Genomic DNA, 16,403 nt, shown 5'->3' on the forward strand with positions numbered 1-16,403 from the left:
ACCCTCTGACTTACACCATTGATTGATTGATCGGCCTGGATTTGAACTCACGACCTTCCACTCTACCACAAGCCCACTGAGCTGGCCCTGTGGTAGGAGATCTCCAGCCTCCCAAACAGTGGGATCCTCTGAGTTTTAGGATTTTACAGTAGTAAAAGCGGTGTGGTGTTTTTTAAATGTCTCCAATGTTGAGACCAAGAAAACAAAGCAGAGCTTCTGTGGGGTTTGAAAACAAACACAAAATGACTTTTTAAGGTTTATGCTTCACATTAGTCTGGAATTACATCCAATAACTTGGGCCAGTTTTGATTCATCTTCCAGATTCTGATCCAAAACAGGTTTTTTATTGGTTTGAATTTTATTATATGTGTCTTCTTCTTTGTTTGTTATTTACAGAAAATCACTTTTCTTCGTTTAAAGCTCGATTTGAAACGAATTATGCAAACCCGTATTTTTTTTAAATGTGTTAAAAAACCGAATTGAAAAATGGTGAAAATGACTTTAAAGTCTTAATTAGCAGAAACAAATGGAAACTATATTATTATATAGATGCAAAAGATTTACAGAAATGGTCAAAACTGCTAAACTAAAATTTTAAATACTAATTCTATAGCTAAAGCATAAATTCCCTAAAAAGTTTTAAAAAAATATCCTATAATTTTTCAAATTAAAAACTTAATTCTAGATAAGCAAGAAAAAAGTATTTAAATGTTAAGAAAATAGATTATTTTCTGCAAAATAAATAAAAAACTAAATACACTTGATTTTTTTTATTTTTTTTTTATTTACCAAGGCTGTGTCCCACCAAGGTGGGGTAGCCTAGACAAGGCACACAATTTTAGCTCCCTCTGTCTCCTCCCCAAACCCTCCTCCCTCAGCGCGCGAGCGCGTGTGTGTGTATGTGCGTGTGACTGGTCATACACACACACGCGCTCGCTTGATTTTAAAAATGCAAAATTGAATTATAAATATCAAATTACTTCCTCCCCAAATAAATACCAAGCATTAAAAATAAAACGGCTACAGTGAGTCCTTATGTGCCTAAAAAACTAAAATGAAATTATTAAAAACAACTACAATTGAAGAGAATTTTCATTTAACTAATTACTCTAGTAAGTTAAAATCTGAATAACTAAAAGTGAAAATGCTAAACAGAAAAGTAGATTCAAAAATATGTAAACTAACATGCTAAACATGCCAAAATGGATCCAGCTCAGATAAAAGTGAAAAATCAAGTTCCAAAGTGTGTTTGTGTTGTAAAAACTTTTATAATTCTGTCTCTACTTCCTCAAAGGGTGAATTGAGTCAGAAGCCAAAAATTTGCATCAAATTTTCTTTTGAAAAAAATTAAACTTCAGCAGGTTTTTTACTAAAAGTTTAAAGATTGTTTTTACACTAAATAAATAATTAGTTCAAAGTGCATGTAGGTCTAATGGCTGAAAATAATTGATAATTATATTGAAAAGCAAAAAAACGTCCCATGATGCTTTTCTCTTTTGCTAGAACTGGTTTAAATAGGATGAAACTGAAACAAATCTACAAGAATAAAAGAACCAGGATGTAAATGTGTTTGAAGAAATCATAACACGTCTGTTTATTTGTTACCTTGTTTAGTCAGAGCTTCTCTCAGAGCAGCAGTGATCATCTCTCTTCTTTCTCCATCATCATCAATCTTCTTCACCCCATTCAGTTTGGAAAACTTCACCACCTCACCGTCTCGCTGAGGACCGTTTTTGCCCTGAGAACAACAAAACATTATGAACGTACTAAAAATACTTTAGACTTCTCCAATAAAGGGTTTGATTGTCTTTTATTCCCTGAGGCAAAATCCAAACGGAAGCAGTTTGTAAAATGATTCAGGAAAATGAAAAAAAAACTAACAAGCTGATGTTTTCCTGTAGAAAATTGATTTTATTTGGGTTGTTTTGTACCTAAATCAGCAGAGCTTAAGCCCATTTGTTCCTACATCCAACAATGTTGAGGTGAGTTCTGAGTTCCTGTAAAAAGGTTGACATATTTCTGAGTTCATTTGGAGGCTCTGAAAATCCAACCGTGGCGTTTTTGGTCCGCATTCGCTCTTGGAAACGGCGGAGCAGACTGATGAAGTGTGTGAGGCGCTGCAGCCGTCTCTTTTATTGTTTCGAGCTGCTGACTCCTGTTGGTTTGACGGATTAACAGAACCAGAACCAGATTACGGGAATAGGAATCTGAAGAAGTCCGACCGGCCCTGTGCACAAACCAAAAATAGATGAAATCCTGAAAGAAGAGCCATCGGAGCAGGTTGGACTTCTTTGGAGGAGTTTGACAGCCAGATTGTTTCTTTGCTTTTTTAAACTCAATGCATTCAATGACAGCTGCTCCCAATTACTGAAGTGCTTTTCCGCAGGGATCTGTGTGACACCTTTTGTCAGCGCAGACGAGCTCCACGGGAGCCGACTGTCAGCAAATTTACATGAAGATTCGGGTTTTGTTGGTGGATAAATCTGACGAGTTCACTTATTACTGCTCAGTTTGCTTCAGGGCTCCAATCCTGGAAGCAAATGCTCAGTGGGGGGGTGAGAGCTGGCCGACTCGGTACAGACGGACTCTTCGTTTAAGAGTCCAGACATCAACAGTTTTCTAGTCAGACGATTCATTTAGCTTCAATCCAACAACGATTCAGGTCGGATTCAGGAACTTTTTCAAGAACTGTCCTTCTAAATCAGCATCTTTCAACCTTTTTCGAGCCAAGGCACACTTTATCATTGACAAAAATCCCGCGGCACACCAGCATCCAAACATTAAAAAAAGGAGAAACTCTATAGTCTGTATTGATGTACAGCCTCTCCACAATCTCATATGAATTTTTGAGATCATTGTGGCAGAAAAAGCTGGAGGTTGCAGCTGTTTTTTTCTAAAAGATGTAATAAAAGTTAAAGTTAGTTTTCAGTAATAATTTTTAACTAAATTATTTGTAATTTTACCCCGGTAGTTTTTTTCCCTTCAGTTTATTAACATGCAATTTTATGTAACCCCACAGAAAAACAAATATATTCTTTCTGATTTATTTTTTAAATGTTGGTGCAAAGGCAACTGTAATTTTTGAACAATATGATCACAATATGTTTGATAAATTTACACAAAAAGACTAACAGTATATTTATGTTTTCTGTAGCTACACAAAAGTGAACACGTTAAAGTTTTTAGTTTTTCTCTCGTCTTAATCACCTTAGTTTAATTGTGTCTGTTGGCCACTTCCACTAAATCCTGTTTCTTAAATGTTGTTGTTACTTCTTCTTAAATTTAACATAGAAAATAATCCAGACGTTATTAGAAAAGTGTTTCACTTAGAAAGATGACTTGGACCAAACTCTGGGATGTTTGGCTGATAATAAACTCAAACCTTGAAGGAGAACTAAACTGTTGACTTCTGATTTCATCAAGAAGATTTCAAAACTGTGTTTGTTGTGGTTTCAAGACATTTAACAGGGAAGACTCATTGTAGCGCAGAGATGCTGTCACTTTAACTCAATGCATCATGGGAGATGTAGTGCATAACTGCCGCATATGGCAGACAGACTGGCGTCTCTGAGCTTCATTGTTTTGTTCACTTGTTCCACGGTCTGACACCGGATTCTGTGGAAAGCTACACCGCTAAAGACGAGCTTTGGCTGGTATTTTGTTGGAACTGAGAGACTTTTGGAGCTAAATCGGAACAAGGAAGTAAAGACTTGAACCACTTCTTAAGCCTCCAAGAATGATTGGTGGAGACAGTTAAAGGGGCGGGACATTTCCTAAAACAGCTGAAGCTACGGCTAAATCGCGTTACCGTCATTGTTATCAAAATGTCTTTAATAGAATCAAATAAATACAAAGAAAAAGTATTTTATGATCTTTCATATTCCTAACTACTCAGTGTTTTATCAGGGCCTGTTTGGATGAACAAAGAGTTGATATGCTGGAGATGGGAAATGTTTTTAGATCAGCGTATTTCCCACGGCACACTTGACCATCTCCCATGGCACACTAGTGTGCCGCAGCACACTGGTTGAAAAACACTGTTCTAGAGTCAACCGATCCTTGGGATGTGGGTTTACAGAGGCTACCAGTGCTTCTTGAATTGCTTAGTAGCTTTTATTGCTCGGTTTATTTAAAATGAGGAAGGATTTATCTAGTTTACAAAGCTCATAAATGAAAAGTATTATCTGCACGTAAATGCTGAAGCTAATATTTTTAACCTTCCTCTGCCGATAGAGAAAAGTCTACATAAAAAACACTAAGTCTTAAGATAACAAAAAAGGTTAGAAGGGCTCAGATCAGAGACTTAAATGTTAAGCTAGGAAACCCAGATCTACACTGGAAGTCTGGGAAAAACTGCCAAAAACCCTCATTTCTGTGTTTTTCTCTGTAAAACTCAAAGTTAATGGGGTGTTTATATCAAGACACGAAAGCAAAGACTTGATGGAACACTTGTCCTTGAATGTTAAAGACCTGTAGATTATGGTATCATCAGCATAGTAGTGACGTAAAATTCCAAAAAACCCAAGGAAACAAAAAAAACAAACAAGGAAAAATAAGAGGGTCCAGCTTTCATCATAAATATAAACAAGAAAACTGTACGACTCAGACAGTTTTCCGTATCTCTGCTGATCTCCACTGCATGTTAATCCCTGCAGATGTTCCACATGATCAGTTTACACGTCAGTTTAAGAGAATGCAGCTCAAACTTTGATTAATTTCCCAGAAATCCATTTGATTGGACTTTTCTTGCAGCCTCTTTTCAGATATCTCTGTGTTCTTGAGGCGCGGTTTTTGGTTCCGTCACATCATCCGGCTGGAAGGAAGGGACCAGCTCTGAACCCACCTAGGAGCAGTGAGAGCGCCGCCTGTCTACCACGCCCTGACATTACAGCACAGTCACAAATAATCGCCTGCTGAGGAAACGCAGCCCTCTGGCTGAAATCAAGACCTGCAGTGAAAACGTCATGAAGCTGTCAACACAAAGTCCTATTTATTCCTATCATCTTCATTTTTTTTTTTCAATCTAACTTGAGTTTTAAACCCGTCTAAGTCATTACACTGGAGAACCTTTGGGTTCCACAGAGGAACAGTGATCCAAACACAGAAACAAGTCCGACTTTGAAAGCACTAAACAGTTAAATCAAAAGCTTAAATTTCGTTTCTTCAACTGTTTTGGGTTTAGAATCACGCAAAAATGGACGAAACAAAAACCTTTGCAGACCTGATCCACACTGACAAACAGAACATTGGAGTTTGGGGGTAAATAATTACACACCGTAGAACCAAACCCACTTAAACTGATGCTCTAACGAATGAAAACTGGATTGAACTTTCTTTTAAACTGTCATTTTATACCAAAACGGTCAGAATGTGAAAGAGCTTCATCCAGCGGACGCATTCCTCGGTGCTGACGGGCTTAGCGGACCAGAACTTTTGCGGCCTAACAGCGCAGACCCCGTGGTGGCCTCCACTTACGGACATCTGTCTGACTCCATCACTTATCAACACTTACAGTGGCAGGCTGGACGTTCTGGTCAATCCAAACGCATTATGTTCCCAGCATGCCCTCTGCTGAACTCTGCAAACGCAGACAGAGCGGCACAGAAAGCAGAGCAGTAATGATCCAAACGACCGCGGACAAAAATGAAAATCCATAAAGTCCAGCCGCCATGGAGTCGCAAAGGTGTCATTCATTTCTTCCACCGGCCTGTTTCATTGGTGCACGAACAAAAAAACAGGCAGAACGTTTTTTTTTTTCATCAAATTAAGTTCATTTATTTAGATTTTATTTATTGATGTGAGGAGCTGCAGCACTGAGGCGGCAGGTCGTGAAAGCCCGGCTGCATCTGAACATCCAGACCAAAAACTGGAACAAAGCCTGCGATGATGTCACAACCCAAATGAAACTGGGCGTGTCCGGATTCACGCACTATTTAGTGCACTATAAAAGCCATTCGCCGTTTTTTCTTTTTTTAGGGGGGGGGGGGGTCCTACAATTCCAAAATCTAGTGCCCTGAAAATTTCCCAAACTGTGTGCACCAGTGTTGACTACACTGTGGAATATAGACCACAATGCATTGCATTTCAACAATTGATCATTTGGAGAGAGAAAAAAAAAAGCATGAAAATTTACTTTTTATAAATCAGATCACAGAGGAATCATAAATACTCTGTAAATTGTTCATATTAAATAAAAATAATGGAGTTGGAATTGGAGTTAGCCCTGTCGCTACCAGATCGGTCCCCGCATTCGCGAACGTGACGTCACTTCCTCTTTGTCGCCAACACTCCTTTTCCGATTTTATTGTCCATATACTTATTTTGTTGTTCTACAAACGTTTTCTTATTTCTGAAATAAATAACTTTTTGTGAACATTGCTACAGTTAAGCAATTTTATTAAGCTTTGCTCCCGTAACTCGCATGTTTTGTACGTTCGTATTTTGAAGATTGTATATTGTAATTCGTTGTTGGACGATTAAAATAAAAAATATATTAAAAAACGATCAGCTGACGGTCACATTTCCCGACAGTTCTGCTTCCTTTACGACTGTCCGAGCCGGATAAACTCCGTGATCAAACAAATGTCTGTTTTCCTAAACAACGAAGAGGCTGAACTACAGCTCCAGAACATAAAAGAACGTCACTTAAATGCAACACTCGATAACATGTTAACCGAGTTCACGAAGTGGCGTTGTATCCTGTAGACGCGGGAGTCCAAACGAAACAGAAGAAGAAGAAAACATTCCCAGTTCACTTTTAGTCTTTTGTAGGATCCTGCAGTCCTGATCCTTAACGTTTCTTTTTTTTGGCAACATTAAAATACACTTTTTTATCTTTTGGTTAAATAAGTTCTGAATTGCCAATTTAGTTTTAAGTCGACTGTTGATTAGAAAATAATAAATTTAAAGTGTCCATATCCTGCTTTTCTTAAGCCTTTCAGAGTAAACTATATCCATATTTATGATACTATATTCACCTTTGGCACGCGATTTTTCAAAATGAAATAGGAATTATTTTTCACAGCTAATTTTCCTACCAGCAGCTTGTCTGCGTTTCGCCCACGAAAACAAACAACATCCAAACTTTTGCTAAGACAATGCATCGAAAAAGGAAGCAGATCACCTCGAGCTCCACTGAGAAAAGGGGTGTGTTTTAGCCTGGGGGGCGGAGCTGGCAGCACTGAAAGGGGCGGTTCCTCAATTTGTGATGTCACAATGTGAGGACCCTCATTCTTGTGGACTGGGAGGGACCGGTGCTCCGAGAGCAGGTTTTTAGAGGAATGCGTGAATGGATCAAAATACCACTTTGGGGTTGTTTACAGTGAGGAATGAACATTATAATACACTTAAAAGTAAAAAAAAAAAAAAAAAAAAAAAAAAATTTATTATATTGCATGATATAGGCCCTTAAAGAATATTACAAAAATCTGGTCATCAATCATATGACATCATGTTACCGTCTGCTCGCGTGGTGGAGTGGCCGTACCAGAACATGTCTGTAAAATGTTCATCTAAAGTTTTTGGAGTTTTTTGTTTTTTCCCCTAAAAGTTGAAATAAAATCAGTTTATAAAACATGTTTTCTGTAGTCAGTTCAGATGAAAGGACTGGGAGTCTTTTCTACTTGTTCCATTTCTACTGAGGCGTTTCTGCGTCTTCATTTATTGCCTTCTTGTTGACTGGAAATGCAGTCGGCTAAACATTTGCAGGATTTGTTGTTAAATGATGCGAAACAACAGTGATGTTTATGTTTTGTTAAGTTAATCAGGAAGTTAGCAGAAAACTTTTGGTTATGACGTTAACAGTGATAAAAAACATTTTACTTTTTTAAATCTTTGTGTTTTCATCCGTTTTGTTGATCCTGATCTGCTGTTTTAAATAAAACAGATGATAAAATAAGATATAAATGATGGTGAGCAAATATAGTATTTTCCAGCAAGAAGACATGCACATGGCAACCATTTAAATTAGATTCTAAGAATCCTGATTTCACCTGTTCATTTTTATCCTGATTCATGAATATGTCGTCATATTTTTCTGTGGCTTTTCCCCCCAAATACTGGTTTAAACTGGAAGATTCTTTTTAGGTTCAAAGAGCGACCGCTTCAAATGTGCAGAAAGAAGCGACTCTTCATCCTTGAAGGTGGAACAGGCCGACGTTCTCATGAAATCCCTTCTTTGATTCAGCTTTTGTCAGTCACCCATCCCTCACCAGCGTGTCCAGTGGGCGTCCTCATGGTTACGCAAGTCTCTGCTTCTCGTCTGCTGTCTATCAAACCATCTGCCTTTTTTTTTTCTCTTTGATAACAATTTCTCCCTCTGCAGGAGGAACCTGAATATTGATGAAGCTGGTGGATCTGTGGGTTCGGGAGGAACTTCCTGTTGTAAACAGACTCTCAGCTGATTGAATCCTGACCTTTGCTTTTTTTGCGTTCTTCATCAAGTTGCCCAAATCCTCCAGGTCGACCACAGACCTCTTCTCGCCGGTGAGGCCGGACTCGTCTTCATCGCTGCTGGATTCGACCAGTTCCACCTAAAACACAACACAAACGGGAGCTTTGTCAGTTAAACTGGGCAGAATTTCAGAGTTTCGTCACATGGAGCGACAGAACGGCAAACGGAGAGAAGACGAAGGCCTCCATGTTGCAGCTTCCAGCTCCTCTGGTTCCGATTTTGTCACCTCCAGAGGGAAGGGAGCTGGCTCCGTGCTTCCATGACAACACATCATCTACGCGAGCTGCGATGCGTCCAGACGGCGTGCGAACATGTACATGTGAAATTGAGAAACCTGCTATTTGAACTGGGTTTTACCAAAAGGATGGCATAAATTCATTTCAGCTGATGATACATTTTCACAGCAGACATCATTTATTTATTGGTGACCATCTGCTGAAAATCCGTTTTCAGTTTTATTGTTTTGTATACAAGTTAGATTTTCTTAATTATATACATTTAAGCAAACAAACAAAATCAAAGTACTTTCTGATTTTTCGTGGAATTTTTGGTTACTTTCATCTTTTCTAGACAATCTTCTATAAAATGAGCATTTGACAGTTAATTAGCTTTTAAAATGAATCTTTTGAGCTTTTAAGTATTATATATATAATTATAATACACTTAATGATAATTCCCTAAAAACCCTGCTCTCTGAGCACAAACCCCCCCCCAAAAAAATCAACAAAAACAACCGGGTCCTCACATTGTGACATCACAAAGTGAGAAACCGCCCCTTCCAGGAAGAATCTCCGCTGCCAGCCCCGCCCCCCAGGATAAAATCTTTCCTTTCATAAGCACAATACGCACAACATCCATCTTTGCAAAAGTTCAGATGTTTGTTTTCGTGGGAGAACCGCAGACACGCTGCCGACGCTAGGATGGCGTCATAAAATGGGCGGCACCCACAAGGAGCAAAAGGCGGAGCCTCAGAGATCGAGTCGTCTTACCTTCAAATTTCATTAAAAACAATCATTCTGTAGTGTGCCAAATGTAATATATAATCACATATATGGATTTATACCATGGTCCAGGTGAATACTCGATTCTGATTGGCTGCTGGGTCTGCATTAAAACCTGATAACCGCACGGTGAAAAAAGAAGTTCCGGTCACTTAGCTTATCTGTTTTGTAACACTGCGCCGGCTTCTTTAAAACAACCTTTTGCTTCCTCATCAGGACAAAAAACAAGCGGTAAGAGATGAACTTTCTTTCTGAACTGATGCTTTATTCAACCTATTGGAAAGATCAGCATATATATATATATCGCCGAATCTTGACTGCAGCGGTGGCGTGACGCGGACTATTTGTTACGGCGTATCGCGCAAATAGTCCGCTTTTTGTGAGAAAAGCAATCCAAATCGGAAAAAAACAAACAAGAATTAAGGACTAAGAACTGGTTAATATGTATTACTTTTGTAAGTGACCATGGTATAAGCGGGTTAATGGCCTTCGAAGTGTGCATTATTACTTCGCGGAAGTGCGCTTCGCATCGGACGGTTCAGACTTCCACGGCGTGCGTTAAAAAGTAATAATGCACACTTCGTCAGCACATAAACCCTTACATATTTTACTATGAAAGGCTTAAGAAAAGCAGGATACAGACCCTTTAACATTCGTCTATGCGATCAGTTAGCATTTGAATTAGCACGGTTAACATTCTTTCCGGTTTTAACTGTTTTACTTTCATAAACTGATTGGAATTAAGCTCAGATGAAAAACTCAGATGAAGAAAAAATGTTGACTGGCCTATTTATGTTATTTAAGGTCATTAAATAAGAGAGGGCTGCACAGTGGTGCAGTGGTTAGCGCTCCCCCACTGGTTCAAATCCCAGCTGGCTCCCTTCTGTGTGGAGTTTGCATGCTCCCCCCGTTGGTGGGTGGGTTTTCTTCCTCCTACAATCCAAAAACATGCTTCATGGCTTCATTGGTTACTGTAAAAGTGTCCCTAGCTGTGCATTAGGGGTGTGCCAAAATATCGATACGGTGATATATCGTGATATTTAGTCCCGTGATTGATTTTCGATGAGTCTTCATCAAGTTTCAACCTTTTATTTACATTTGGAGACCCTCTAAAACGTGATATTAATCATCCTTTGGTTAGACGATTCTTCGGAGGGTCGATAGGGGGCGTTTGCTGCTGTCGCAGATGGACGAAGAAGAAAACACATTCAAACAAAAATTGCGGAGGGAAAAACAAGGAGAACAGCAAGAACAGCAAATTAAAAGATGCGCCGGCAGCATTGAAGCTGCATGACCTGGAGTTGTGTGAGAAAGCCGTGGCTGTTGCTGGCCTAAAGCCGACACAGCCCGGCGCGGAAACATTTTTTCAGGTGAAGCTGCCACAGTCTTCTGCGAGAGCAGAGGCAACAACAAACGGGATTGCTGTCTACATACAAGGGGCTCTGTCCCTGCAGCGAGGTGGAGAACGAGGGATATCGGTTTTTATTGAATGCATCAGAGCCACGCTTTGACATTCCCTCTCGGAAATACTGAAACAATGATCCCTGCGCTGTACGGCCAGACCAAAGCTATGGTTGAGATGGAAACGGAAGAAAGAGAGGCATCCCTGCCCTTAGACCCCCCTTCTCCTCTAAGCAGCGGTAGACGAGCGGCGTCTTGACAAAAAAGCCTCTGGTTCTCAAGAAAAACATGAACATATCAACATACATGCAACTTTTCCCAAAACGTTTTGTTCACAAAGATGTTTACTTTTAGATGTACTTTAAGTTCATGGATTTTATTTTAAGTCTTAAATAACTTAAAGGAAAGTTTCTAGCTACTTGATTTTTGTTTTTCGGGAGAATTTTATTTTTGTTTACACCACATTTGCACTACCCGTATTTTCCGGACTATAATTCACCCTTTTTTTCATAGTTTGGCAAGGGGTGCGACTTATACTCCGCAGCGACTTATATTAGAAATAAATTGAAATAAATACATTGTTAACCCTCCCGTTATGTTCATTTGTAAGGAACAGAGATGATGTTCTTGGGTCACAGTAAGATCTTGAAGGCTAACAACATAATATTCTATTTTCCAATGATTTCATAGATTCAGAAATGCAATAAAAATGACAACTGTTTCTACAAATACAGGATGAAAACGTTTTATTTGGCCACTGATGCTTCATGAAAGGAATAAATAAATAAGTTTGAGAAAGAATTACTGTGAAATTATGAGATAAACAGTCTGCTATGATTGTGTCATATGAGTTTGTAAAAGTTATTAGTTCTTGGTCTCAGATTTTGTCAAATAAATTTCCCGTCAAAATGCGACTTATAGTCCAGTGCGACTTATCTGTGTTTTTTTCTACTTTATAATAAATTTTTGGGCTGGTGCGACTTATACTCCGGAGCGACTTATAGTCCGGAAAATACAGTCAATGGTGTCATTTATTTTTAACACAGACACTATAAGTTGTTCACAGAATGAATATCTGATTTACAGCTATTTTTTTTAAATAATGCAATGGCTATGGTTTTGTTTTTCAACAGTTAATACAAATGTGCCTAGCAACTACTTGACTTATTCATTTTTTATCCTGTTTACAGCAATTTTGTATTAAATAATGGCTGCTGCTCAACTTCACTATTTTTTAACCGACTTTTTCTGATATTTCCAAATGAAAATGGTCATTGTTTGTCAAAGACAGAGTATTACTGATTTCAGCAATGTTACACAAAGTCTGTTATTCATTACACCAAATAGGACACAAGCTGTTCATTATCATGGTGTTTTTCAAGTTCTTCTTTCTAAAAAGTTGTTAGAGACGACATAAATCGATTATCACATTATCGCCATATCGTGATAGTATCGTTATCGTGAGCAATGTATCGCGTATCGTATCGTGAATTACCCAGTGATTCCCAGCCCTACTGTGCATGTGTTTGTGTGTGCGTGTGTGATGGTGACTGTGTGCTCAACAGTAGCTGGGAATTTACTCCCGACAGGGATGAAAGCGCGTTAGTAAAATGGATGGTTGAATGAATTAGCCTATTTTTTCCATAGCATTATGAAGCTAGCTTAGCTTTTCTTTCCCCATTTACAAATCCTTTGTACGTAATTAAGCGGATAGCCTTACAGCAGATTATTAAACTGCCTTCAGGCCCGTACACACCGGGACGAATATTCGCCAGCCGTTTTTCCGCACGTTTTTTGTGTTCACACCCAGGCGATTTTCGCTGACGATGAGCCGAGCGAACATGCAATTTCATTCCCTGACATTAGATGGCGCTTAATGTAAACAGAAATACCCCTGTACACAAGGTGGCGCTGCGCAACTTTACGCTTCTTAAAGTCGCTTTTCACTCAGAAGAAGAGAGCAAGTATTTACGCGCTTGTCAGAATCAAACAAAGAAAAAATGAATATTTCAAGCACCAGTAGCTCCAGCTCCAGAGATGAAGAAATTATTGTTCTGTTGAATGATGAAAGACGCCGGAAAAGACGTCGATTTTGGGTACATCCCATAGTTACGAGAAGAGAAGAACATGGGGAGTTTTATCGACTGGTACAAGAGCTGAAAATGTATCATGAGCGTTTTCGGGGATATTTAAGAATGTCCGTCATTTTTTCTTCGCGGCAGAGTAGACGCTACTTGGCGTCTATCTTCTTCGTTGGTATGTGTGCTCAGAAAGGCAGTTTTGTGTTTGATCGCCCCCAAGTTGTGTTTTACTGTAACTTCAGAAGCTCCAGACACGTGTGCAAAAGCGCCATTCTCATTGGTCGAATAGTTTGACGCGGCGCGTCAAACCCAAAAAACGAACCCGAGGTGTTTTTTTAAAAAATGACGCTTTTACGCGTGGCGTTTTTCGCGTCGGTGTGCACACTCACATTGGTGCCCTTTGTTTAGTCACGAGGCATTAAACGTCTGCAAATATCGCGCGCGAAATTCGTCCCGGTGTGAACGGGCCTTTAAACTTGTTTTTAACACATTGTTCAGCTTCAGTCGTCTTATTCTCTAAACACAAATAAATTAGCCGCTCTTTTGGCAATCTTATCTGTTTTCACAACTACTGTTTTTTAAAACCAAGCACTCTAAACATTATTGATATTTTTAGCATGGGTCCTTAACGCTGTGATTAGCATTTATGCATAATTCTATATTTTTTAGCATTAAATTTAGAAGGTAAATTCTGCCAATTTGGTAACAGTGAGAAGCACGCCTTCCTCTCTTCTCCTCACCTCAGAGCCGGTCTCCTTTGACGCCTCCTCTTCCTCCTTTTTGCTCTTGCAGGAGCTTCCCGTCTTACAGTTTTTTCCACTGCAGGTTTTCTTCTCGCCCGTTGCAAGAGCCTGCAGGCGACTCAAGAACTTCCCTTTCCAAGCCTGGAAGTCTGCCTGAACGCTGCCGTGGCGACTTTTCACCACGTTGCAGTCACCCTCGCCTCTGGTCATGAGTCGCTTTGCACTCAGCATCCACAACCACTTATCCACATTTTTACACACCTGCAGAGGGAAAAGACGCTTGAAATTTGGTCCACAACAAAACAAGTTGGACCACAAACTGGACTCACTGTGTTGTAGTGGCCAACGTAGACAGAGTTTCCCAAACCAAACACCGCATATCTGAGACCTTTGAGGTAGGTTCTCCCGTATCGGAAGTCCGTGGAGGCGTCTTCCAGCCACTTGCAGAACCACTCGGCGCTCTCCGTGGGCTGCCCGTCGGTGTAAGTGGCCACCAGGAACACACACACCGACCCACTCACACACTGAACCCACAGGTACAAGGAGTCAGACGCTGTGTCGGGTCATTTTAAAGGGTTGCATTATCAGTCACGAAAGCTGCATTTTCAGCAGCAGTTACTGGATTATTAAAGACCCACTTAGATGAAAATTGTGTTTTTAACAAGTTTGTGTGTCGTTTTTCTTGTGATGGAGGACATATATTAAAACATTTTGCTTTTCTGAGTATTTCTTTATTCAAATTGTTGTGAATCAGGAGCAGACGTAAACATAAATATGTCCTTTTCACTGTGGCTGTTTGGTGGTGTAGTGGTATGACATGTGAACTGTGGTGCACAACTTCACTGGTTTGATACCCGACGCTGGCATTTTTCACAAACTTTTTTTGTTATTGTGCTGTTTTCACTTAATCTGTGGTCAACTTTGATCATTTCTTTCTTTCTTTCTGCCAATTATTACCCTTTAAGTTTCCTTTTCATTCAGCAATATAGCATTCAACCATCCTTTTTGTTTCTGAAAATGCAGCTTCTTCTAGTTTAAGCGTAATTTTCTTTATAAAATGTCCTTCATGAGATTAATGCTACAAGAACATGTTGAAAAAAACACCACTTTTATCGCATGGGACTTTAATGACATCAATTAAAATGTGAATGTGAGGCTGCTTTTCATTGAGTACATGAGCAGTAAATTGTAAAATGTATTCATAAAAAACCAGCAGAATCCTTAACAGTCCAGCAGTTTTCTTGTCTCACTCAAACGGCTTAAAGTCTGCTGGTTTTGGTTTTGACTCACCTCGTCGGCTAGTCGATCGTCTGGATCGTAGTCCTTCATGTCAATCACCTCAGCAGGAAAACCCAAAGCCTCCAGCTCCTCTGACAGCACTTTGGCAAAACCCTGAGCACAGGCCATGATGGTCAGACGTGTCACAATGCATGCTGGGAATGATGTGTGAACATGGCTGGACCCTTCACCTTTGCAGTTCCTGTTTGGGAGCCGTAAAAGATTTTAACTCCGGACACATGAACCTCAGGCTCCTCTTGCTTTTTGGCTCCAGAAAGTACAGCATCTTTTTCACCACTTTTCTGAAAGCATAAACGTAGAGAAAAGTTAAACATCCCGAAGATCTTATATCTCAGATCTTCTGACCAGCAGCCACAGAGCCAAAATCCTCAAGAGTCATCAATGAGGGCCCCCTCTCACCCTGCTGAGAGCCACCTTCAGGGAGACCCAGAGCCCTACGACGAGCGCGGCAGCCGCGTACAGGTACAGCCTGTGGTGCCACAGCAGCGCCAGGTAGTTCTCCGCGAGGCTGGACCCGGTCTGTGGAGCTGCAGGGGCGGGAAAGACACCTCAGCTTATGTCCCCTCAGTCAGACTCACCCTAGCTTTGAGTACATTACTTAAAAACGGAATTAAACTCGATTTAAAGACGCTGCAGCGCATGATGCTAACAGCTAACGATGCCCAAAACACGACTTAAAATTCGACTTCCGGTCTCTTCGTGACGTAAATAAACTCACCGTTGACATCCGAGGCAAACGCACAACGTGCAAAAAACAAAACCACAATTAAACATTTCGCCATGGCTTCAATTAACATACCAACATTAAACCGTAAAACCACGAGAAGCTAAATGTGTGGACGTAGCCATGTTGACTTGCCGACAGGAACGCTGGGAAATGTAGTTATTATATCTGTGAAATGTATCTGGGAAGGAGGACTTTTTGAATGAAGCAATCTTTAAAAACCTAATTTAAATAAATAAATTAGACACACAAATACTTTCATGATGTGAAATTGAAAAAAATCAAGTAGTTTTTTTTTTAATTGTCTTTACAGAAAACGTGAAATCCATTTTTACGTGGTAGTATTCTTCTTTTGAATACTACAGAAACTGCAAGTACATTTTAGACCAAATGGGTCATTTTAGTTAATAGTACGAGACAAATTAAAATTAATTAATGAAACATTGAATAAATATATAAATATTTCGTTAAATCAGTACAATTAAAATTGTGATTACATACATAAATCTGTGAATATTTAATTGAGATCACAATGAATTTAATGCAACAAATGCATTTAGTTTGTTCACTGTTTAATCAATTATTATTATTGTTATGTGGTAACAAGTTGGCAATAATTAAAAGGTTTTCAAGTTAACATCATAATAAACTGGTTTTAATATTAGAGTTTAAGCCAAAACTTCATCATCTTTTGATCTAATG

At 39.5% G+C, this 16,403-nt stretch overlaps 1 protein-coding gene across 1 annotated transcript in view; it reads right to left on the minus strand.

Moving 5' to 3' along the window:
- Window positions 1-15,854, minus strand: part of LOC101161427 (S-adenosyl-L-methionine-dependent tRNA 4-demethylwyosine synthase) — a 44,960-nt gene extending 29,106 nt beyond the window's left edge. Inside the window, exons 1-8 of the mRNA XM_011482222.3 lie at window positions 15,696-15,854; window positions 15,377-15,504; window positions 15,148-15,258; window positions 14,969-15,070; window positions 14,008-14,202; window positions 13,676-13,939; window positions 8,415-8,531; window positions 1,606-1,738 (exon numbers count right to left, since the gene is read on the minus strand). Of these exons, the coding sequence (XP_011480524.1) occupies window positions 1,606-1,738; window positions 8,415-8,531; window positions 13,676-13,939; window positions 14,008-14,202; window positions 14,969-15,070; window positions 15,148-15,258; window positions 15,377-15,504; window positions 15,696-15,774 (1,129 nt within the window). The 5' untranslated portion in view covers window positions 15,775-15,854. The remainder of the gene's footprint in view (window positions 1-1,605; window positions 1,739-8,414; window positions 8,532-13,675; window positions 13,940-14,007; window positions 14,203-14,968; window positions 15,071-15,147; window positions 15,259-15,376; window positions 15,505-15,695) is intronic.
- Window positions 15,855-16,403: the final 549 nt, after the last annotated feature.

The sequence above is a fragment of the Oryzias latipes genome, chromosome 13, assembly GCF_002234675.1.
Source record: "Oryzias latipes chromosome 13, ASM223467v1".
In the NCBI taxonomy this organism is placed as follows: Eukaryota; Metazoa; Chordata; class Actinopteri; order Beloniformes; family Adrianichthyidae; genus Oryzias; species Oryzias latipes.